Source organism: Schistocerca nitens, chromosome 1 (assembly GCF_023898315.1).
Source record: "Schistocerca nitens isolate TAMUIC-IGC-003100 chromosome 1, iqSchNite1.1, whole genome shotgun sequence".
Taxonomy (NCBI): domain Eukaryota; kingdom Metazoa; phylum Arthropoda; class Insecta; order Orthoptera; family Acrididae; genus Schistocerca; species Schistocerca nitens.
In genome coordinates, this window is record NC_064614.1 from 621124727 (window position 1) to 621148018 (window position 23292).

The 23292-nt window shown below is 45.5% G+C and overlaps 1 protein-coding gene across 1 annotated transcript in view; it reads left to right on the top strand.

Annotated features, from left to right (window-relative positions):
* The first annotated feature begins 2707 nt into the window (after positions 1–2707).
* LOC126257452 (protein phosphatase 1 regulatory subunit 21) overlaps positions 2708–23292 on the top strand; it is a 190331-nt gene continuing 169746 nt past the window's right edge. The window contains exons 1-2 of the mRNA XM_049955565.1: positions 2708–3102; positions 3199–3393. Coding sequence (XP_049811522.1) covers positions 3040–3102; positions 3199–3393 — 258 coding nt within the window. The 5' untranslated portion in view covers positions 2708–3039. The remainder of the gene's footprint in view (positions 3103–3198; positions 3394–23292) is intronic.

A 23292-nucleotide genomic window follows, 5' to 3' on the forward strand; every position in this document is an offset into this window, starting at 1 on the left:
TCTTTGCATCCAATTGTGGTTCATAAATTGTACTATGCTCGCATCAGTCCTATAAAATTATCGTCAGCAACAGAAAATGCCTCTTACAAGAAACAGACAAACGCATAGCAGTGTTGCTTGACATGTAAAATTGCTTGCCATGCTGCACTAACTCAGTAAACAAGACAAATATCAAGCAAATATGTACATAGGATTTATAGAACCACACAAACGCCTGTCACTAACTTAAAATCACTTCAGTTATGAAACTGAAAAGTTGCTTTATGTCCAAGATGTGGCAGAGAAATGGAGTACTTCACATACATCTTCGTTCGTCTAGAGGAGAGTGTTGAAAATGGTTTCCCAACGAGGAACATGATTGATCACACATGCTTTGGAAGTCCTCTGCTGACTGTGGTGTGGAGACGTTTGCTGTTAACGATTGCAAGTAGATAGCGCTCTATGTCACACACAGAACACGCAGTTGTATATGAGTCGATCGCAAGTTGTACCACACAACTGATGCACCCTGAGAGAACAATGAGCCGGCCGGTGTGGCCGTGCGGTTCTAGGCGCTACAGTCTGGAGCCGAGCGACCGCTACGGTCGCAGGTCCGAATCCTGCCTAGGGCATGGACGTGTGTGGTGTCCTTAGGTTAGTTAGGTTTAATTAGTTCTAGGTGACTCATGACCTCAGAAGTTAAGTTGCATGGTGCTCAGAGCCATTTGAACCATTTGAAGAACAATGAGGAAGAAATGGTTCAGTTAGTCGTAAATACCTGCAGCAACAGCTCCATCTCTCCAGAATGCATCATCAGTTTATCATTAAAACAGAACATTTAAATTCATTTTGAGCTTCAGTGGCGAGATTCAGTGAAAGTCACAGTCTAATTTTCTACAATGTCGTTTTAACAACTGTTGAATGCCATGAAGCTCTCGTAGCACCAGGTAATCAGATAGTATAGGTATACCATAAAACTGCAGCAACAAATAGACAATATGAATAGTCTGAACACCACTGACCTTGCCCATACAAAATGTGTGTTGCAAATACAATGACACATTATTAAACTAATGGATGTATGTTATTCTCAGTATCTATTTATTTTATGTAGAGGGAAATAATACTGAATGTAGAATTTTCCACTCATATTCGAAAAAAATCCTCACATAGTCATGTACTTTGTAGAAAGTGATTTGATTGTTGATTATATACTCAATCATATTCCTTCGGTTACCTGTTTCCAACTAGTTTTTCTGAAATACTTGACTTATTAACACAGATATATGTCAGTTGGTGAATAGTAATATATGGCAATTTCCTCGCACCAGTCATGAATCCACATCTACATCCATACTTTGCAAACAACTATGAAATCCGTGGCTGATGGTGCTTCTGTACTATATATTTGCGCTTCTTTCCATTCCATCATCCATGGGATCATAGGAAGAATGATTGCTTAAACACCACTGTGCTTACTTTAATAAGATTAATCTTGACTTGGTGATCCCTATGGGAACAATATCTAGAGGTTGTAGTATATTTCTAGATACATCACTTAAAGTTAGTTCATGAAGCAATGAAAAATCTAGGCTGGAATGTAACAATCTTGTAAAAAGAATAGTTGCTACTCGCCATACAGTGGAGATGCTGAGTGACAGATAGCCACGAGAAAAAGACTGTTGCCTTTTGTCGAAAATAGACACACACACACACACACACACATGCACACACCCACACACACGCTATGTGAGTTATGTTTTCGTGTCATTTTGAAATCTTGTCAAAATCTGACTCATTATCTGTGTAGAATGTTTTAGGCAGTGTTTCGTTATGGGTGCATGATCTACGAAAAGTCAGAAGCTACTGTTAATATTGTCTGCCTGGTCATTAATATACAATATGAATAGGAAGGGTCCAAACACTCTTTCCTGGGGCATAGCTGAAGTACATCTACATCTGCCAGTAACTGTCCAACCAAGATAACTTGTTGCGTCCTCTCTCCCAAGAAATCCTCAATCCAGCTTCAAATTTCACTTGATACACCATATGATAGTTGTCTGGATAATAAGTGTAGGTATGGTAATGATCCAAATGCTTCTCGGAAGTCAAGAAATACCCCATCTACCTTACTGCCTAAATCCTTATGTTTCGAGATGTTATGTGCGAAAAGCGCTAGTTGGTTTTAACATGACATGTTTACGGAATCCAGCGTGTCTGGTATAGAAGAGGCCATTCCGTTCATTACGTTTGAGCGAAGAATAAGATAGTGTTCGGTAGTTTTGTGGATCACTTCTGCTACCCTTGTTGTAGACGGGCGAGTTCTGCGCTTTCTTCCAAATACTGGGCATGATTTTTCGTTAAAATGGTCATTTCCAGATGAGTCACGTTTGTCGTATTACGGTATCACATCTCACCTTGAAATACATCTGGAAATCAAATTTATTTCAGCTATGAATCCTTTAGCTACACGATAATAGACGTTTAATTGGTGTAAATACAAATGTGGACACTTTGTAATGACGGGAAGACAAAAACAATAAAAGTCTTCACTACAGAAACAATAATCAATTCCCAGCAACTCTCAGTCCGAAATATAAAGCTTTTACTATGCACAGTGCGTGGGCAGTAGCTCACTGTCGGATAATTTCGTAATACAAATGCCAGTGTGAACTTTTTGAAGTCTCCGGGACAGTACTCACATTATGCGCTGATTTGTCAATTATTTTGTTTGGAAAACGGTATGGTACACTGTCCTTCAGTCGCAATTGTCAAAGATGCAATTAATCACAGACAGGGGGAGGTGTCGGCATGTAAGCGATACAGGTTTAAGTTAATTTAGTAGGTAATTGTTCGCGTCATGAGTGAAATGAAAGTTAGAGTGAAACTAGTATAACTTTCCTGTTATATAAATATAGCGTCTGAGTTAACGGATGGTGCATTTATACAATAAGGCACTTTACGTAGAGCGTATGACAGTTGAAACTAACCCCAGGAGTCCGCTACTTGAGTTTGATATTGTATTTTCATATGACAGTGTTCTGTACACTTTTGTAAACAATGGAAGGTGTAGCAGGAGATTTGCAGACTAAATATACCAAAGTGGCTGCCGAATATTCTAAGGTGTGTAGACGGTACGGAAGTTAGAAGTTACTTGCGTACAGTCAGTAATTTTAGTGGGCATCGGACACTGAATAAATGGTTGGTTCTTTTTACTAGCTTCGTGCACAAGCTGCCGTTCTGAAGAAAGCAGTTTTGGAAGAACAGACACGAAATGCGGAACTGCGCGATATTATAAAGGAAAAGGAACAGAGTCTCCGTAAAGTTGACCAAGAAATGGACAGTTTAACTTTTCGCAACCAGCAGCTAACGAAGAGGGTCACTGTTCTTCAGGATGAATTAGATTCACTGCAGGTTTGTATGTATTGTTACTTTAGTAAATGTTGGTGGATAAGGCGCATTACTTTCATGTCTTGGCTAAATGAGACTGATTTCTTAATTAGAAAAGTATCAGTACAAGATGCTGATAATGCTCATAAAAGTTTGGTGGGGAAACCTGTTATGAAGTTCATATTGTACATTTGAAGTTTATCCTTTCGAGTGAAAACAACTTGTTTTGTGTAACAAACAGAATCTTAAGTGCCAGAAATAAACTATTACCATTTGCCATTCATGACGGGTTATCTGGGCACTTAATGGCATGTATAGGAGATGAGCATGAAATGTATACTGCCATAGTTGAAAGTACTTGTATGGGGTTGAACAAGAAAACTTCGGAGAGAGACTGCCATGTAATGTGTGGAACTCATACCTGATGATGTCTTGCATATCCTGTGACAGAACAGGAGCATGTGTGTTACTCCTCTCGTATTATGTCAATACCTTGGGGTGCCATTAAGATTTTACTGCCTGGATTTGTTTGTTGTCGATAAATGGGAAAAGAGTTAACATAAGTATATGATATTGTCTGGATTGAGAATGGAACTGTGACGATCTTGAAGCCTATTGTTGGCATCCAGTCACAGAATGCAATGAGTGTGATATTGCTGCCCCTGCTCCCCCAATCTTTTTGTCAGACTGATCTGCAGCATAGCTCAAAGTTTGTTTGTCAGTGGCGATATTCATTCCATATTGAAAGCAAGTCATTACGGTGGCATGCTGCTTTGTGACTGATCCTGCTATTTCTGATTTTGTATGTAATCTTTTGTTGCCATTTGCTCTGCATTTAACTCAATTTCCTTCGTAATTAAATGAAATCACAATGTAAATTATGAACGATGGTAAAATGTTCAGAACTTGCTTAAATTGTGGTACTGGATGCTCCCATGAAATCTTGTGTGGGGTGATGGACTGATCCATAGCACAGCCCAAGGGGATATGTTAGGCTGAAAACAGATAATTTGGTTGAGTTGGCGAAGCCAATGAATGTGAAAACCAGGTACAGATTGTGGTAACAAATTGACAGGTAGCAAAGCGTAATGTTTATGTCCACACCATATTGAAAAATGCAAGGCGGGGGTGAGGGGCGCAATATGTAACTTCTAACAAAAAGTTTTGCACCATCTTCATGACTTCCATAGTTTAATTTCTATCAGAAATCTTTCCTGTGGTGAGGCCTACTCTTTTGACCACAGGAAAGTACTGTGTGCAACCACCTGTGTGACTTATCCTCACTTTGCAGTTGAAAGTTGCCCACCAAATTGTATACCTCTATCTATCATGAGGCACAGAATATCGCAGGTCTGCTTTGCAGTGAACATAATCAGCTGATGACCCGTACCTAAAATTATGGGTCATAGGTGCCCTGAGAAGAATACAACAGAACTGCTTGTTACCTTTTTCATGGCATCTGGGATGGCCATTTTGAGCCCTGTGGTTTGCAAGTATGGTGAACAAGGGAACTCGTCGAGTGGAACTGGTATCAATGGCATTAAGTTCTGTACACCAACTAGTGTGGGACTTATGTCTTTGATAGATGTAGAATAATGTGGACACATACTGGTACTGGTAAACCGCAAGTTGTGATTCCACACATCTGCGTTGACCCGTGACGTTATCGTGATTGCAGATGCATCCATTTCAATCATATACAGTATGGTGGCCATGACAGCACTCATTACAATCCCAAACATAGTTGTCATGTGTAATATTTATCATAAAAGTATTGGAACAATCATGGAAAGTGAGGGGTTTGGGGTTGGACAGCCCAAGTATGTGACAATAAGAATAAGGATACCATCCCAAAACAAATATTAATCCAAAATCAAGTGCACAAAATTCTCAACATTCATCACAACCACAAAGTGACCAAATGGAAATAATAGATTCCATAAAATTCGCATCACATATACAGCTCAAGCAAAGACCACAATACCAGTAAACCACATACAAATCAAACCCAGGTCTTCAAATTTCACTTGACCTACATGGCTCATGCAAAGTCTCTGATACCATGAACCCACATACATTTCCAACACCCGATACCACCAGTCTTACTAGACCTATGAGGCAGCTAAAACAAAGCCTGCAGTACAAAAAACGAACACACTCAAAATGTCAGATCTATTGTCCAAACCTTCAATTACCCTAAAACACACACACACACACACACACACACACACACACACACACACACACACACACACACACACACACCTATACTCTACAAGCCATTGTGAAGTGCGTGGCAGAGGGTGCATCCTTTTGTACCAGTTATTAGAATTTTTTCGTGTTCCAGTGTTCCATTCACATATCGAGTGTGAGAAAATGATTGTTTGAATCCCTCTGTGTGTGCAGTAAGTATTCTAACAGTATCTTCATGATCCCTATGTGAGCGATATGTAGTGGGTGGTTCTATATTCCAAGAGTAACCTAAAAGCCAGTTCTTGAAACTTGACTTTCTCGGGATAGCTTATGTCTATCTTCAGGAGCCTTTCAGTTCAGTTCCTTCAGTATCTCCGTAACACACTCCCACAGAATAAACAAACTTGTGACTATTCGTACTACCCTTCTCTAAATATGTTCACTATCAATATGTTTAATATCCCCTGTTATTACAATCTGGTATGGGTTCCTCACGCTTGTGCAATATTTTAGAACCGATTACATCAGTGATTTGTAAGCAATTTCTTTTGCAGACTGATTGTACTTCCCCAGTATTCTACCAGTAACCTGAAATCTACCACCTGCTTTACCCATGACTGATCCTATTTCATATCCCTACAAAATGTAATGCCCAGGTATTTGTATGATTTGGTCTAATTCCAGCAGGAACTCATTAATATTATAGTCATGGGACACTGTGTTTTTTTTGTTTTGTAAAATGCAAAATTTTACATTTCTGAACATTTAGAGCAAGTTCCCATATCATTCCCCTACGCTCTGTCAAGAAGCATGGGACTTCATTTCCATATTCCAATCCCTGCATCACGTTTAAATCTCATCAAGATCTTATTGAATGTTTATGCAGCTTCTCCCAGATTGTACTTCATTATAGGTAACTGCACACCTGAGTAACTAAACAAAACTATCCACAATCGGTCCAAGTAACCTTAGGAACTTGGTTGTAGACAAGATATCTTTACCCATTGTAACAACCAGTGACCTACCATAAATTTCTGTATCACATCCATGACTCTTAAAAAAGGAAAATAATATTACATCTATCACTATAAGAAATATACAGTACTAATAATTCCAAAAACAAACACAAATCCATCAGTCACACTATGCAAAACTAAAGTAATTTACTAGCAAACTGGCACAAACACTTCCAATAACAACCTGACACATGGAACACTCAGTCTTAAATGACTTACTAACATACCTAACAGACAGCTTCAAAACATAAACATCCAACACAAGAGAGCACAATTAAATTCTACAATGCGCCATCTACAACACAATCCAACTCAAATATGCCGTGCTAACATGTCATCACACAAATGCATCACAATTATGTTGCAGCTCAAAGCTGCAATCACAACTTTCAGTTGACCCCTAGTACCAATTTACATCTCCAGTATGCAGTCCCATCAGTTCAGCAGGAAGATGAGTTATGTTTTGGATCTGTATCATCTACAGATGTGGGATGGCACTAACTGCTAGTCAGGGGAGTATATAGACAGGATCTTGTAACCTGTTGCCCAGCCCTGCAGTCAATATATTGGTGATGGGTTATCTTTCAGGACATTAATCATTCCCATGTTGTGAACACTTTCCTCCAGGAGGCAGAAATAAACTGCATGGAGTTTCCTTCAGCATCTTCTGACATGGACCCAATTGAACATTCTTTAGACAAGTTGAAACTTGCAGGACATAGTCGTCGAATCTCTCCTCCTGCACGGAAATTCATCAAGGTGTGGGATAGGCTTGAACGGCAGTGTCTTGACTGTTTCGTTGATGATGACTCGCCAATGAGGATACAAGAATGTGTCAGTGCAGTGGGTGGAGCAACAGTGTTGAATGCTACCCAGCAGCAGATTGGTAATTGACAGAGGTGTAATTTTGGAGAGACTGCCTTTATTATGATTATTGTTTTGTTTACTTCCAGTTTTTTTTAGTTTCCTAAAGGCTGTTAGTTCATACCCTGCATCCGCTGAGTCTAAACCCGTATGTGTTTGCGGGTATGCAGGTTGTGTAGAACTTGTTTTCAGTCATTTGTGTTGGGGAAATTTTGGTGTACTTTGATGTGTATTATGTATGCAGACTGTACGTAAAGTGTGATGATTACTAGTGGTAAGGGATGCCATATACTATAACTCTTAACTTGTTCTTAGCATCACTATGTGATGGGCAACTCACTAGTGACAGTTTTAATGCTTCCGTGATTCATGTATTCAAATTTTTTTGCAGGCCTTGCAAGATCACCTAATTGTCAGCATGGTGACCAGTTGATGTAGGAGACACATCAGGCACTCATTCAGTGGGGGTAGCCCATGGTGACACAGGGATTGCACAGTTGATGCCCAAGCTCTCACTTCCCCACGCATCCTGAGGAATAGGTGCTTGTTTGTTTGGGGGCACTGGGATTCCGGGCACTGGCCATCATGCCAGATCGTCTTTGCTTAGCACCTATGGAGGGAGAGAGTTCTTGTTCGGGGTGAGCATCATCATGACAGATATTTGCCCTCATGAAACGACCAGGTATCGGCCAGTGGCTGCAAGGCCTCAGCAGTCTCTTCAGACAGATCACAATTCAGTGCCAATCATTACGCCTCTAGGATCTTTCCTTCCTTGGCCACACCATGGGAGGAAAACAAAACCTAGTGGCTTGTAGGCAGTTATTCCCCTCAGTTCCCGGTTTGCACCTGAACAGGTGGAAGGTCCTTTCACTCTACTAAACCATTGTTCTTTATGGAGAATATTGAAAAATATATTTGGTGAACCTTTGTCCCTTTGCAAATTATTAAGTGGTTCCATCTTAAGGTGGCAAATCTTACCAAATCCTGGGTGTTACTCTTGTTTAAACATCTTGGTGATGTACCTGTTATCACCATACCCCATAAGAACCTCAGTATTGGTACAAGGCTTAATTTTTCACTGTGACCTAATGCTGCCGATGGACAAAGAACTATATGAACAATTTGAGAGACCAGGGATGCACTTTATACGTCGTGTAAATCAAGGCCTGCCAGACAAGGTAGACAATAGTACATTAATCCACACTTTTGAGGGGTATTCGCTTCCTGAGAGTGGCACAATCATGTTTTCCAACTGCAATGTGAAACTTTATTTCCCACTCCTATGCCCTGCTTTAAGTGCCACCACTTCAGACATATGTCCCCTGGAGTACATAGGTCCAATTTGTGGAGACTGTGACCAGTTACTTCACAAAAATACACCCTGAGTGCTACCACCTGTGTGTGTCAATTACAACCACCCTTGCCAATCCCTGATGTGTGCAGACCTAATTGAGGAATGCAAATTCAGGAAATGAAGGTTACAGATCATCTCTTATATTTTGAATATGGGAAAAAATATGATCCTTTTATCCAGTCTGTGATATCACCCTTTTGGCGCTACATTAACCAGATCATCAGCAGTAGCTGGTGTGTTTACTCCCTAGATGTTGACATCCGGTAGCTGCACTAATAAACTTGCATGTGGGGGTTGCAGGTCCACCTCTCGTGGTAGTCGCATCATCTTTAGGAACTACTCTCCACACCTGGCCAGTGAAGCAGCATCTTCCTCTTGCATCTACCTGTCACAGGGCTCCTTCTCAAGAACCCTCTACCCATAAATCAGCGTATCAGAGACCCGACTCCAGTCAGTGGCTGAAGGAGCCATGAACTGTGGGTCTCAGGCTCTTGGAAGAACCAGCTAGCAGCTGTATACCTCTGCTGTTACCTTCAGCCCATCTGTCAGATTGCATTGAGATTATGGAAGCTGTTCTCAACATGATATTTAATGCTGCTGGAACTGCTATTTCTGTTTTAGAAAAATCACTTCTGCTGCTGACTGGTGCCATGGTGAAAGAAAGCCATTGCAAGAGCTATTTGGAATCATCAGAGACCCTGCATTGTATCTCTCCTCACTTTTAAGCAGCTTTATTCTATAGCACTCTAAGTAAATGGAGTAAGAACAAATGTTGGGAGTGCTGTCTTCTCCTTGGGAATGTATAACTCTCCATCCCATGTGTGGGTCAAACTCTGTAATCTTCTATGCCGTCAGAGATCAACAACTGTTCAGGATCTCTTCCTGTATGGCAGTATTTGTTTGGAAGAGTCAGTTCTTGCTGAATGCCTTGTGACCCCTCTTGTGTCAGTGTTGGCATCCTCTTCGTACCCAGTTATCTTTCAAATGCACATATGACAAGCAAAAGACAATTCCCTAACCTTTACCCCATCGCACACTGTGTTTCAGTGCTTGTGAACTGTTTCAGGCTCTTGTCTCATCACACGATAACAGCCCCAGGACTTGTTTCGATTCATGATCTGATGAGCTGACATCTAACTATTATTCAGACTCCTTCTCCTGAAGATCTTAAATTGTGTTTGACTCAAAGGTGTTTCCCCTTCACAGTGGAGAGATAGTGTTATCATCCAGTTCTTAACACAGGCAGAAACCCCATGTCCATCAACAGCTGTTGACCAAACTGCCTCACCAACATGCTCCGTAAACTGCCTTTAAGGATGGTAGCCTGGTGATTGTGCTGGGTTCTTGAATTTCTCTCCTCATCAGTGCAATTGCTGGGAGGGATGGTCCTCAGTTACAATTTGGTTACATTGGAATCAATATTCCGAAAGACATTTTCTGAATTCAGAAACTTGTTACAATCGTTTGAAACTACAAAAGGCAACCTACACCTCTTGGTGCATTCATATTTTACTTAGCCTCCATGATTCAGGTCTTTCGAAACTCCATACTGGTTATTGTCTGTTGGTTTTTATCCCACTGATTGTTCTGGGCTAGATTTGGTGCATCACTTAGCTCCCTATTGGTCCAAAAGAAAGTCATTCCGCAGAGCTCTATGTGAATATTACACTCTTCCTCACCCCCAAGGGGCTCACCGGTTCTTTCGTGAGTTCGTGCGTGGTGCACACGGGGCCCCGAGCTATTGCAGCTCATTCTTCATTCCCTAGCTGCTTTCCCTTCTTCCTGCCCCCTCCCTCCCTATCCCCACTACTTCCCCATTGCCACCTCCTTCCCCTCTCTCGGTGTTCTGCTTTATGTCGACCTGGCTATTCCCCTGGTTTCCTGTATTAGTTGCAATTTTGTTCCTTTTGCCGGTTCTTTCGTGTTTCGGACCCCACTTGAGGTTTGACCTCCACTTCAAAATTTCCTGTTTTTAGTGTGAGCCATATGGGGAAGAACTCCCTCTCTAGCATCTACAGTGTAGATTCCTCTCCCTTCCCCACTGTAGCCCCCTTCCACCCTGCTAGGTCACCAGCACGTGTAGCCAGTCCATGTGGTGGGGCTGTTATGTACCCATATGGCTGAGTCCCCTGACAACACAGGGATCACACTACAGACACCTGAGCTGTTCCCTCCCCACGTATGCCAAGGAGTGGTTGCTTGTCTTCTTGGAGCATTGGAACTCCTGGCAACGGCCGCCGTGCCAGATGGCCGTTGCTGTGGCTGCGTGGCGCCCATGGAGAGAGCCCCTTGTCAGAGGGGGTGATATCAGGGCGTATGCTTGGTGCATGAAGTGTATCAAGCTGCAAAAATCTGGCCGTTCTCACACAGCCGTCCCTTCGAGTGGTGAAGGATCCTTAAATGCTGTTTCATATAACCCGGCAGCCTTCCCTTTCCTGGATGCTTCATGGGAGGAGGGCCAGGCTTGCTGTCTTGGGATGAAACCTTTTCCCTATTATCTCGTCTGTACTAGGACGGATGGGGACACATTCACCGCCACAAAGCCATTGTTTTTCGTGGAAAATATCTAGGACAAGTTTGGTGAAGTGGAGTCGGTAAGTAAGATGCGGTCAGGCTCCCTGTTGATCAAAGCTTCTTTTGCCACCCAATCCGCAGCTCTTCATGCCTGTGATTGTCTTGGCAACGTCCCAGTGTCTATCACTTCTCACCAATCTCTGAATATGGGCCAGGGAGACATTTTTCATAGGGACCTCACCCTCCAAACTGGTGAGGACCTTCAACGTAGTGTTATAGGCCCTTTGCTGTTCCTTATCTATATAAACGATTTGGGAGACAATCTGAGCAGCCGTCTTCAGTTGTTTGCAGATGATACTGTCATTTATCGACTAATAAAGTCATCAGAAGATCAAAACAAAGTGCAAAACGATTTAGAAAAAATATCTGAATGGTGTTAAAAGTGACAGTTGACCCTAAATAATGAAAAGTGAGAGGTCATCCACATCAGTGCTAAAAGGAACTCGTTAAACTTCAGTTACATGATAAATCAGTGTAATCTAAATGCCGTAAATTCAATTAAATACCTAGGTATTACAATTACAGACAACTTAAACTGGAAAGAACACATAGAAAATGTTGTGGGGAAGGCTAACCAAAGGCTGCGTTTTATTGGCAGGACACTTAGAAAATGTAACAGACCTACTAAGGAGACTGCCTACACTACACTTGTCCATCCTCTTTTAGAATACTGATGCACGTTGTGGGATCCTTACCAGGTAGGACTGATGGAGTACATTGAAGAAGGGCAGCACGTTTTGTATTATCGCGAAATATGGGAGCGAGTGTCGCAGAAATGATACGGGATTTGGGCTGGAAATCATTAAAAGAAAGGCATTTTTCGTTGCAACAGAATCTTCACGAAATTCCAATCACCAACTTTCTCCTCTGAATGCGAAAATATTTTATTGACACCAACCTACGTAGGGTGGAAAGATCACCATGATAAAATAAGGGAAATCAGAGCTTGTACGGAAAGATATAGGTGTTCATTCTTTCTGTGAGCTATTCGAGATTGGAATAATAGAGAATTGTGAAGGTGGTTCATTGAACTCTATGCCAGGCTTTTAAATGTGATTTGCAGAGTATCCATGTAGATGTAGATGAATCTGGTGCGGTGTGGTGTTCATTTTGTTCAACATGTGCAGAAGAGTCACAAAGACAACCGCACCGATACCGGCGCCTTCATCCTGGCTTTCGAGGGGGATACCCTACCAGAGGGGGTCAAGGTTATGTGCTACGGATGTGACGTGAAGCCGTACATCCCTTCACCTTTGCAGTGCTTTTGGTGCTTGCATTTTGGGCATATGTCTTCCCAATGTACGGCGGACCCTTTGTGTGGTGACTTTTGCCACAACGTCCATGAGGGAACTCCCTTGTGTACTGCCGCCTGTGTGTGTTAATTGTGGTGACCGCCACTCCCTCGCTCACCGGATTGCCTGGCTTACAAGAGAGAAAAGAAGACACAAGAATATAAGTCCCTGGATCACCTGTCTTCCACTGAGGCTCACCAAAAGTATGAGAGACTCCATCTGGTGTTGCCATCTTCAACTTTTGTCTCTGTTACTTCCTTTCCTCCTCCTCCTCCTCCTCCTCCTCCTCCCCCCCCCCTCGTCCTTACCCCACTCCCGCCCCACTCTCCCCTCCACCTCCCCTGCTGTTCCCATGACCTCCCGTCAGAGCGCCCCCCTCCCCCCCCCCCTCAGCCGAAGAAGTGGAGAAGTGCCCCCCTTCTCTGGCATCTGCTGCTGATTGAACTCCCTTCTGGGAACCCTCTCCCCAGTGTCTCTCAGGCCAGAAGACTGTTATCACCACTTGGCCATGAGGCGCACCATCTGTGGGCCCCAAGGCCCCCGCTCTCTTTCGGTTCCCAATCTTGCAGACACCTGTACTCCCCGTGTCCTGTCCTCCTCCACCTCAGAAAGAGAAGAAGAAGAAACATAAATTCCAAGCAAAGGTGTCTCCAGTGCCCCCAGAGATCCCAACTCCCCTTTTGGAACCTGAGTCTGACATCTTATTTATGGATGCCACCCCATCCTTGTTGGTGCCAACTACTGACCAAGTGACCTGACCTCCTCCTCGGCTCCTTCATGCCTACCTTGAACTCACGCCACATGATCATCCAGTGGAACTGCAACGGCTGCTATTGTCACCTACCAGAAATGCAATGTTCTTGTCTCCTCTTATTCTGCTTTCTGTCTTGTTCTCCAAGAAACGCATTTCCGTTATCGGGCGTTCTGTCGGAACCGTGCTGGCCCTGGGATAGCATCTGGTGGGTCTGCACTTTGCTTCACTCCGATGTCCTTAGTGACTGGATCCCCCTACGTACCACCTTGGAAGTGATAGCGGTTAGAGTGCAAATGACTCCGGCAATCACCATTTGCAATGTCTACCTCCCTCCAGGTAGGCCACCTGCTTATGTTGCACTATCTACCTTACTTCAGCAACTCCCGGCCCCCCCCCCTTTCTCCTCCTTGGGGATTTCAATGCCCACCATCCACTGTGGGGGAGTGTTACACCAACGGCTCGGGGTATCCTAATTGACCAACTTATCACGGACTTTGATTTGTATATCCTCAACGATGGTTCCCATACCCACTTCAGTACCGCTCATGGCATCTTCTCTGGCGCCATTGAGTGGGAGCTGCACCAGATGCAAAAACTGTCAACATACAACGCCGGCGTAACCAGAGGCCCAGCAGAGGCCACAAGCCCATTTACAACAATGAAGAAGAGTGTGAACTTAGCACAGAACCCTGTGGGATACCATTCTCCTGAATCTGAGGGGTGCTGAGTGAAGTGCCAACTAGAACCCGGAAGAGCTTGTAAGAGCTTTTGTCACCAAAAGCAGCTCCCACTCCAAGGCACCATCCGATGGGCCTCTACATGGGCCACAGCCCATGGCTTAGAGTTTCCCTCCTCCAAAACGCAGGTTATGCATTTTTGTCGTCGACCCACAGTACACCCTGATTCAGAACTTTATTTAGGCAACCAGCTCCTTGTTGCTGTAACACAGTCCCATTTCTTGGGCCTTATTTTTGATAACAAGCTGGCATGGCTGCCCCACATTTGTCACCTAAAGAATACATGAATGCGGTAGCTTAATGCTTTCTGCCTTCTGGCCCACACATCTTGGGGTGCAGACCGTTAGACTCTTCTCCGTCTTTACCATGTTCTAGTTTTGTCTAGACTTGATTATGGTGGTCAGATTTATGGCTCAGCAGCTCCTTCCACTTTGAAACTCCTTGACCCAGTTTATCATCAGGGGTGCGTGTGGCTATTGGTGCTGCCTTTCGCACTAGGCCTGTTAATTTAATAGTCTACTCACAGAAGCAGGGATTCCCCCTCTGCACATCCGACGGAGCCAACTCCTTGTTTCTCACGCAGTCGCCATTCACCAATTCCCTGACCATCTTACACGCAGTGGGCGACTGGATCACGCATAATTCCCAGCCCTGGGTTGACAGGTAGGGTTTGCACTTACCTCCTGGTACAGGCCAGGCCCAGGGAGGGGTGATTGCCTGAGCTGCTACTTTCCCAAATTGCCAATTGGTCCCTCTGTCAGGTGTTCGGGAGGTGTGAACAATCACCTAAGGCGGGTGCGCCCCCTTGTGAAGGGGTCCCCCAGTTAGAAGGAGTGTGCCATCAGAGATGTTGGCAATCATGGGGGATTTTCTCCCAATGAGCCAGTCATCTTTACAATCAACATCTACAAAACGTAAATGGAATAGAGCTAATGATTCAAAGACCCTTCCAGCTGCACCACGGTTCCTCATGGTTTCGCACACTGAAGACAGTCAGTCCCAATGGTAAATCCATTTATTATTCAGAAAGGTGTTGATGACATTGCTGGCCCTGGGAAATCCTGCTCTTGTTTACGGAATGGCACTTTGCTTTTGGAGAGTACTTTTGATTCTGAAGCACAACAAGTGCTTTCCACCTCGCTTCTCCACAGCTATCCTGTTCGTGTCGGGCCCATTGAACTCTGAATTCTTTCTGTGGTCTTATTTACACTACGCTGCTTGGTGGTCTGACCGAGGCCGAAATCCAGTCTTACCTCTCTGATCAGGGTGTCATTGCTGTCCACTGGGTGATGAAAGAGGTAGATTCCTCCTTAGTGCCCACCTGCACTCTTTTTCTCACCTTTGATAGTGGTGCTTCTATCCAGGATCAAAGCAGGCTATGAAATTATCATAGCCCGACTGTACATAATGAACCTGAAGCACTGCTACCAGTGTCATCATTTCAACCACATTCGAACATCTTGTCAACACACAGCCAGATGTGTAACCTGTGGTAGGGATGCGCTTGAAGGTGATAGTCCACCTCCTTCTCTCCGCTGTATCAATTGCAATGGTGGCCATGCTGCTGCCTCTTGGGATTGGTCCATGTATCTTGATGAGTCGGCTGTCCAGGAGATCTGGGTAAAGGAAAAAGTGCCGTACCCAGTTGCTCACAAATTATTGGCTAGCCGCAATCCTTGCGTTCTCCCGTCTGGCACCTATAGTTCTGTTCTCATCACCCCCTTGCTCCATGAAGGACATGGCCACACAGACATGCAACCTCAAATTCAGCTCTGAGGTTGTGAAATCGCCCATTGTCAAGGTAGCATCGCCATCACCCCCTTCCAGCCGTGCAACAAGCCATCAAACTCTTGCCTCAATGGGCGAAGCCACCAGCTACACAATTGGTAGGCTGGAAACAACAGAAGGCGTACGCCCATGAAGACTTCCTGCATCCCTCCAGCCAAACAACACCCTAGTCTTCCTGTGCTGACCGGAAAGGCTCCAAGAAGTCCACCAAAGGCAAACGGTCTTCTCTTTCACTGATTCGAACATCCTCTTCGATGGTGTCACCACATGACAGCTTAGCCAGGGCAGCCTCTGTGTCGCTGGTGTGCACCATCAACTGTTTTTCTGCATTGGACTCCACAGACCAACAGCACAAGCAAAGTGATGCTTCTGTGGACCTCATGGAACAGGATCCTTCTGCTTCAGTGTCCTGCAGCAGAGAGTCTTCGCAGCCTGCCACTCGGCAGCTGCTGAGATGACATCTCTTCATTTCTTCCTCATGACGACTCTCCTCCAAATGAATGTTTGTGGCCTTCGGTCCCACAAAGAGTATTTACAGCTGCTTTTAGCATCACAGTGTCCCTTTGTACTCTGCCTTCAGGAAATGAAATTGCGTCCTCATGACTGCTCTGAGCCTTAACATTTCTTCCTGGTTCGTTTTGACCTTCGCCCTGAGGTTGGCATTCCATCTCATGAGGGTGTCTTGGTGCTCATACTAGATGATGTTTATAGTCAACCCATCTCCCTGACTACCTGTCTTCAAGCTGTTACAGTTCGCTTTTTCCTATCTCACCTGTATTTTTCCCTCTGTACCATTTATGTCCCTCCATCATTTGATGTCACCAGGGCAGACTTCCTTCCACTTATTGGGCAGCAACCTCCTCATTTCTGTTACTCGATGACTAGTGCACATCATCCCCTTTGCGGTTCCCCCAGAACCTGTCAGAGAGGTGTCCTTTTTGCTGATCTTAATCAACTCAACCCCTTCTGCTTTAACACTGGAGCATCCACATTCCTTTCAGACTCCTTGCACACCTATTTCCATTTGGACCAATCCTTCTGCACTGACCAGCTTGCCCATTGTCTTGACCGAGCGAGGTGGCGCAGTGGTTAGACACTGGACTCGCATTCGGGAGGACGACGGTTCAATCCCGCGTCCGGCCATCCTGATTTAGGTTTTCCGTGATTTCCCTAAATCACTCCAGGCAAATGCCGGGATGGTTCCTCTGAAAGGGCACGGCCGACTTCCTTCCCCATCCTTCCCTAATCCGATGAGACCGATGACCACGCTGTCTGGTCTCCTTCCCCAAACCAACCAACCCATTGTCTTGAGTCGTCCCTTCTTCGTGACACCTACTTGAGTGACCATTTCCCGTGTGCTATCCATTTTCTGACTCCTGCCCCACCTGGGTGCCCACACAAATGGCAGCTTACTAAGGCTTACTGGCAGCTTTTCCCCTCCCTGGCAACCTTCAAAGAAAAAGATTTCCCTAGTTGTGATGACCGGGTGGAATATCTCACAAACATCCTTGCTGCTGCAGAACATTCCATTCCTCACACTTCCTCTTTACCACTCCGTGTCCCAGTCCCTTGGTGGACAGAGGCATGTCGCGACACAGTCTTGTGCAGAAACGTGCTCTCCACATTTTTAACCATTATCCTACGATGGCAAACTGCATTCATTATAAACAGGTGTGCAAAGTGTCGCCGCCATCTTTGGGATAGTAAAACAGCTAGCTGGATTTCATTCACTAGTTCTCTTAACAGTTCCACCCCTTCCTCTGTCATGTGGGCCAACCTCCGACGGCTCTCTAGAACTGAGATCCACTCGCCAATTTTCGGCTTGACAGTGGCAGACGATGTCATCATGGCCCCTGTTGCTGTCTCCAACACCTTGGGCCACCATTTTGTCGAAATTTCGAGCTCTTCCATTACCACCCTGCCTTCCTCCATCGGAAACGAGCGGAGGCGGCTGGGGCGATACCCTTCTCTTCTCAGAATCGTGAGTCCTACAATGCTGCTTTTACTATGAGGAAGCTAGATCATGCTCTCAGTTCATCCCCGTAGTCTGCCCCAGGGCCAGACACTGTCAACATTCAGATGTAGCAGCACTTTTCTCTTGTGGGCAAGCACTTTCTGCTTAATACGTACACCTGCATCTGGGCAGAGGGCACATTTCCTGGACATTGGTGTGAAGCCACCATCATACCCATACCTAAGCTCAGTAAGGACAAAAACCTTCCTTCCAACTAATATCCCATCTCTCTCACCAACTGTGTTTGCAAGGTGATGAAATGCATGATTTACGCCTTGCTGGTATGGTGGCTCGAGTCTTGCAATTTACTAACCATTGCACAGTGTGGATTTCGAGGGTGCCGTTCTGCTGCACGCTGAAGCTGCTGAACTACCACTGCCTCCTGCCACTGTGACTGTCTCCTCATCAGGTATGCATGCCGTTTGTCTGCCATGCATGGCCACCCATCCTATGCCTCCTTCAATGATTCCTTTGATTGCCAGTATAGGGCGCCTCCTTCTCCATTGCCTCCTGTAGTCCGCTTCCGGCACTTGCTCTGGCAGCTTAACTTCACACTACCTGCAACTTTGCTGATGGGTGGGAACCCGTCACCACCTTGGCTTCATGAAGTGGCTCATGTTGACCTCGGCCTTCATTCGCTTCCTAAGGACACTACTCCAGCCTCGCTCTATCACCTTCAGTTTCATTACCTTCACATGGAATTTCGTGATATTTCCTTTGTGTACACTGATGGCTCTTGGACTGACTGTGGTCTCGGGTGTGCCTTTGTCATTGGTGCCAAAGTCTTTCGATGTCAGCTTCTGGCACACGGCTCAGTATTTACAGCCGAGCTCTTCGCCCTGTATCGAGCCATGGAGTACATCTGCTGACACAGACTTTTTAATTGTGTCCTCTGCTTAGACTCTCTGTGCCCTTCAGGGTTTATGTGTGCTGTACACTGCCCATCCCGTAGTGCAATGGGCCCATGAAAACTGTCACTTGCTCATTCTTGGTGGAGCCACTGTGATGTTTATGTGGATTCCTGGTCATGTCGGTCTGCTAGGAAACAAGGCTGCTGACGCTGCTGCCAAGGCAGCAGTTCTCGTACCTCAGCCCACTAGTTCCTATGTTCCCTCCAGTGATCTCTGTGTCGCCATCTGTCAGGCGGTGGTGTCACTTTGGCATTACCATTTGTCCTCTCTTCATGGGAATAAGTTCCAGATTATTAAGCCTCTCCCAGTGGCTTGGACGACATCCTCTCAGTCCTCTGGGCACTGCCTTTTTAGCCCTTGTCATTTTATAAGTGGCGCTCCCCAGCCACTTTGTACACGTTGCACCCAAGTCGCCCAAGTTTTAACTGTACGCCACTTCCTGACGAAATGCCTATTTTTTAACTGTTTACATTCCTGCTTGGGTTTGCTGTCTGAGTTATTGGCCATTTTAGCAAATGACACGTGGGCTGTTGGCCGCATTTTACTTTTTATCTGTCAAAGCAGTATGGTGAAGGCCATTTAATTTTTAGTTTTGGACCTCCATTTCTGTACGGTGTCTTTTTTAGCTCTTTCTCCATGCCCCTGGTTTTAGCTGTTTTCTCTTATGTCAGTTGGTGTTGACGTATAGTTGTTTTTTAACTCCTCTCTGTCTTCGTATTGTATAGTTTAGATTTGGGCACATATGACTCCAATTGTATTTCCACTTTAAAAACAAAACAAAGCAATATCAGACTTGGAGACCAATGTTGAATCCTGCCTGACTCTGTTCACTCCTCCATCCAACCGTGATCCACCTCCACTGCCCCCAGATCACCCCCTGTCAACTTTCCAGAATTTCTTAACCTCAGACCATGCCTCACCATCATTCCCCAAATCCCTCAACATGCAAACTAACCTTACACCCACAGAAAGAACCGCAAACCACCATCTAAAAACTGATCCCAACCTTATAATCCTACCTGCTGACAAAGACTCCACCACTGTTGTTTTGAATTGCAAGGACTACTTGCCAGAAGGACGCTGGCCAGCTGTCAGATTCATCTGCCTACAAACCCTGCCAGTGACCCCATTCCAGAAATCCAGCAGGATCTCCAGTCTCTCCTCAAACCCTTATATCCAGCCCAGAACCTTTCCCCAGAGCCCACCCCTCTCCTCACCACTAAAGCTCCCCATGTTCCTACGCTCTACATGCTTCCTAAAGTCCATAAACACAACCATTCTGTATGCCCTATTTTGGCTGGTTACTGTGCATCCATTGAGAGAATCTCTGTTCTTGTAGACCAATACCTTCAGCCTGTTACCTGCAGCTTACCTCTGATATAAAAGATACTAAGCATTTCCTCCACCAACTCTCCACAGTTCCTGTTCCTTTACCACATAGTGTCCTGCTTGTCACTAATGATGCTACCTCCCTTTACATTAACATCCCACATAATGCCCATGGCCTCACCACCATTGAACACTACCTTACCCAATGCCTGATGGATTCCAGATCAATAATCTCCTTCCTAGTCACCAACTGTGTCATCACCCACACATCCTTGCCACATTGTATGAGTGGGGTCTCTGGGGCCCACCCGATTTTTATCCAAAACTTCTTGTTGCTCCGTACTTTACGAGTCCAAGTTGGTGCCTCCCATAGTTCCAGTCATATCCAGGAGAATGGAGTCCTGCAGGGCTCTGTATTGAGTGTCTCTATTTTTAGTGGCCATTAATGGTCTAGCAGCAGCTGTTGGGTCCTCCGTCTCACCTTCTCTGTATGCAGACGACTTCGCCATTTCGTACTGCTGCTCCAGTACTGTTGTTGCTGAGCAGCACCTCCAGGGAGCCATCCACAAGGTGCAGTCATGGGCTCCTCTAGCCCACAGCTTCCAGTTTTCAACCGCAAAGTCGTGTGTCATGCACTTCTGTTGGCATCGTACCATTCATCCGGAACCCGCACTTTACCTTAATGACTATCCACTCACTGTAGTGGAGACATATCAGTTCCTAGGACTGGTTTTCAATGCTCGATTGACTTGGCTCCCTCATCTTCGTCAGCTTAAGCAGAAGTGCTGGCAGCACATCAATGCTCTCTGTTGCCAGAGCAACACCAATTGGGGTGCAGATCACTGTACGCTGCAGCAGCTCTACAGAGCGCTAGTCCAATCGCGAATTGGCTACGGGATTGTGGTTTATGGTTCGGCAGCACCTTCAGCATTGCATTTACTCGACCCTGTGCACCAGTGTGGGGTTCGATTAGCGACAGGAGCTTTTAGGACGAGTCCGATGGCCTGCTTACTGGTGGAGGCTGTTGTCCGACCACTGCAGATCAGACGTGCGCAACTGCTTGCCAGTTACACAGCACACATTCATAGTTCCCCTGAGCACCCGAATTACCACCTCCTTTTCCCGCCCACGGCAGTCCATCTCCTGCATCAACGGCCCATATCGGGGCTAACTATTGCGGTTCGCATGCAGTCCCTTCTCTCTGAACTAGAGTCCTTCCAGTTATCACCTCTACTTGCGGTCCATTCACGTACGTCTCCATGGTGTACACCTCAACTACAGCTTCGTTTGGACCTTTTGCATGGCCCTAAGGACTCCGTTAACACCGCCGCTCCCCGCTGTCACTTCCTCTCGATTCTTGACGTGTTCTGGAGCTCTGAAGCTGTTTACACTGATGGCTCGGTGACTCGTGTTCATGTAGGCTTCGCATATGTTCATGGAGGACATATTTAGCAGCACCCCTTGCCAGTTGGCTGCAGTGTTTTCACTGCAGAGCTGGCGGCCATATATCGTGCTCTTGAGTACATCCGCTCATGCTCTGGCGAGTCATTTCTCCTGGGTACTGACTCATTGAGCAGCCTACAAGCTGTTGACCACTGCTACCCTCGCCACCCTCTGGTAGTGTCCATTCAGGAGTCCACCTATGCCCTGGAACATTCCCACTGTTCCATGGTGTTTGTGTAGACCCCAGGACACTTCGGAATTCCCGGCAACGAACTTTCCGACAGGCGACGCGGAAACTGCTTCTGGAGATAGACATCTCTGAAGCTGATCTGCATTCTGTTTTACATCGCAAGGTTTTCCGGCTTTGGGAGACGGAATGGCATAACAGCATGCACAACAAACTGTGTGTCATTAAGGAGACTATGAATGCGTGGAAGTCTTCCATGCAAGCCTCTAGCAGGGAATCAGTTGTCCTCTGCCGGCTCCGCATTGGCCATACGTGGCTAACACATGGTCACCTACTCCATCGTGGGGATCCACCTCAGTGTTGCTGTGGCTCCCAAATGACAGTCGTCCACCTCTTGCTGGACTACCCACTTTTAGCCGCCCTGCAGCAGACTTTTAACTTTCCCAGCACCCTGTCTTTGGTGTTGGGCAACAGTGCCTCCACAGCAGCTTTAGTTTTACGTTTTATCTGTGAGAGTGGGTTTTATATTTTTATGTAGGTTTTAGTGCATGTCCTTTTTCCTTTGTGTCCTCCACCCTAGCGCTTTTAGGGTTGAGGTTTTAATGTATTGCAGAGTGGCTGGCTTTCCCTTTTTATTCTCGTGGTTGGCCAGCCACTGTAATCTGCTTTCATGTTTTACCTTCTTCTGTTTCTAGCATCTCTCTGTTGTTTTCTTATCCTCTTTTGTTCCTTTTAGTGTTCGTTGCCTTCCTTTGTGGCTTTTCCTTTCTTTCTGTTTTGTGTTATTTGTTTTGTCCATTTTATTCTCACAATTGTGGCATTGTTTTATCAGGAACAAGGGACCGATGACCTTGTAGTTTGTTCCCTTCTCCCGCCCTTAAACCAACCAACCAACCACACTTACTTCTAGGCATTACGTAGAAACAAATCTGGGGTTCGAGTGATAGGCACTTGCATGGCACCAGCCTATCCCAAACCCCTCACCTGCCCCCCTGCGGGTCCGGGGGTTAGAATAGGCCCGAGGTATTCCTGCCTGTCGTAAGAGGCGACTAAAAGGAGTCCATCCCCCTCAAGGGGGTAGTTAGCGCCTGTGTCCGGAAACGGATGGTTCCAAGACCTATATTTGTGGTATTTTTGGTTTTTCACTTCTCGTTTCTTCCTTCCTTTGGTTGGTTCCTTTCTTTGTTCTTCTCCATCTCACTGTCTTCCTTACTCTTTCCCTTGCCTTCTTCTCCTTGCCTTCTCTGCTCTCCACCTCGGCGTTTGAGACAGTCTGTCCTCTCTCTCTTCCTTTTTCTCTTCTTCCTTCCTCCCTGTGCGCGCCTGAAGGCCGACCCATGCATTCGCACGCGTAGCCGGTGACGGGGTAACGCGTAATTCCCCGCCCTGGGTAGACAAGTAAGGCACGCACGTACCCCCTGGTAAAGGCCAGGCCCAGGGAGGGGTGATTGCCTGAGCTGATACCTT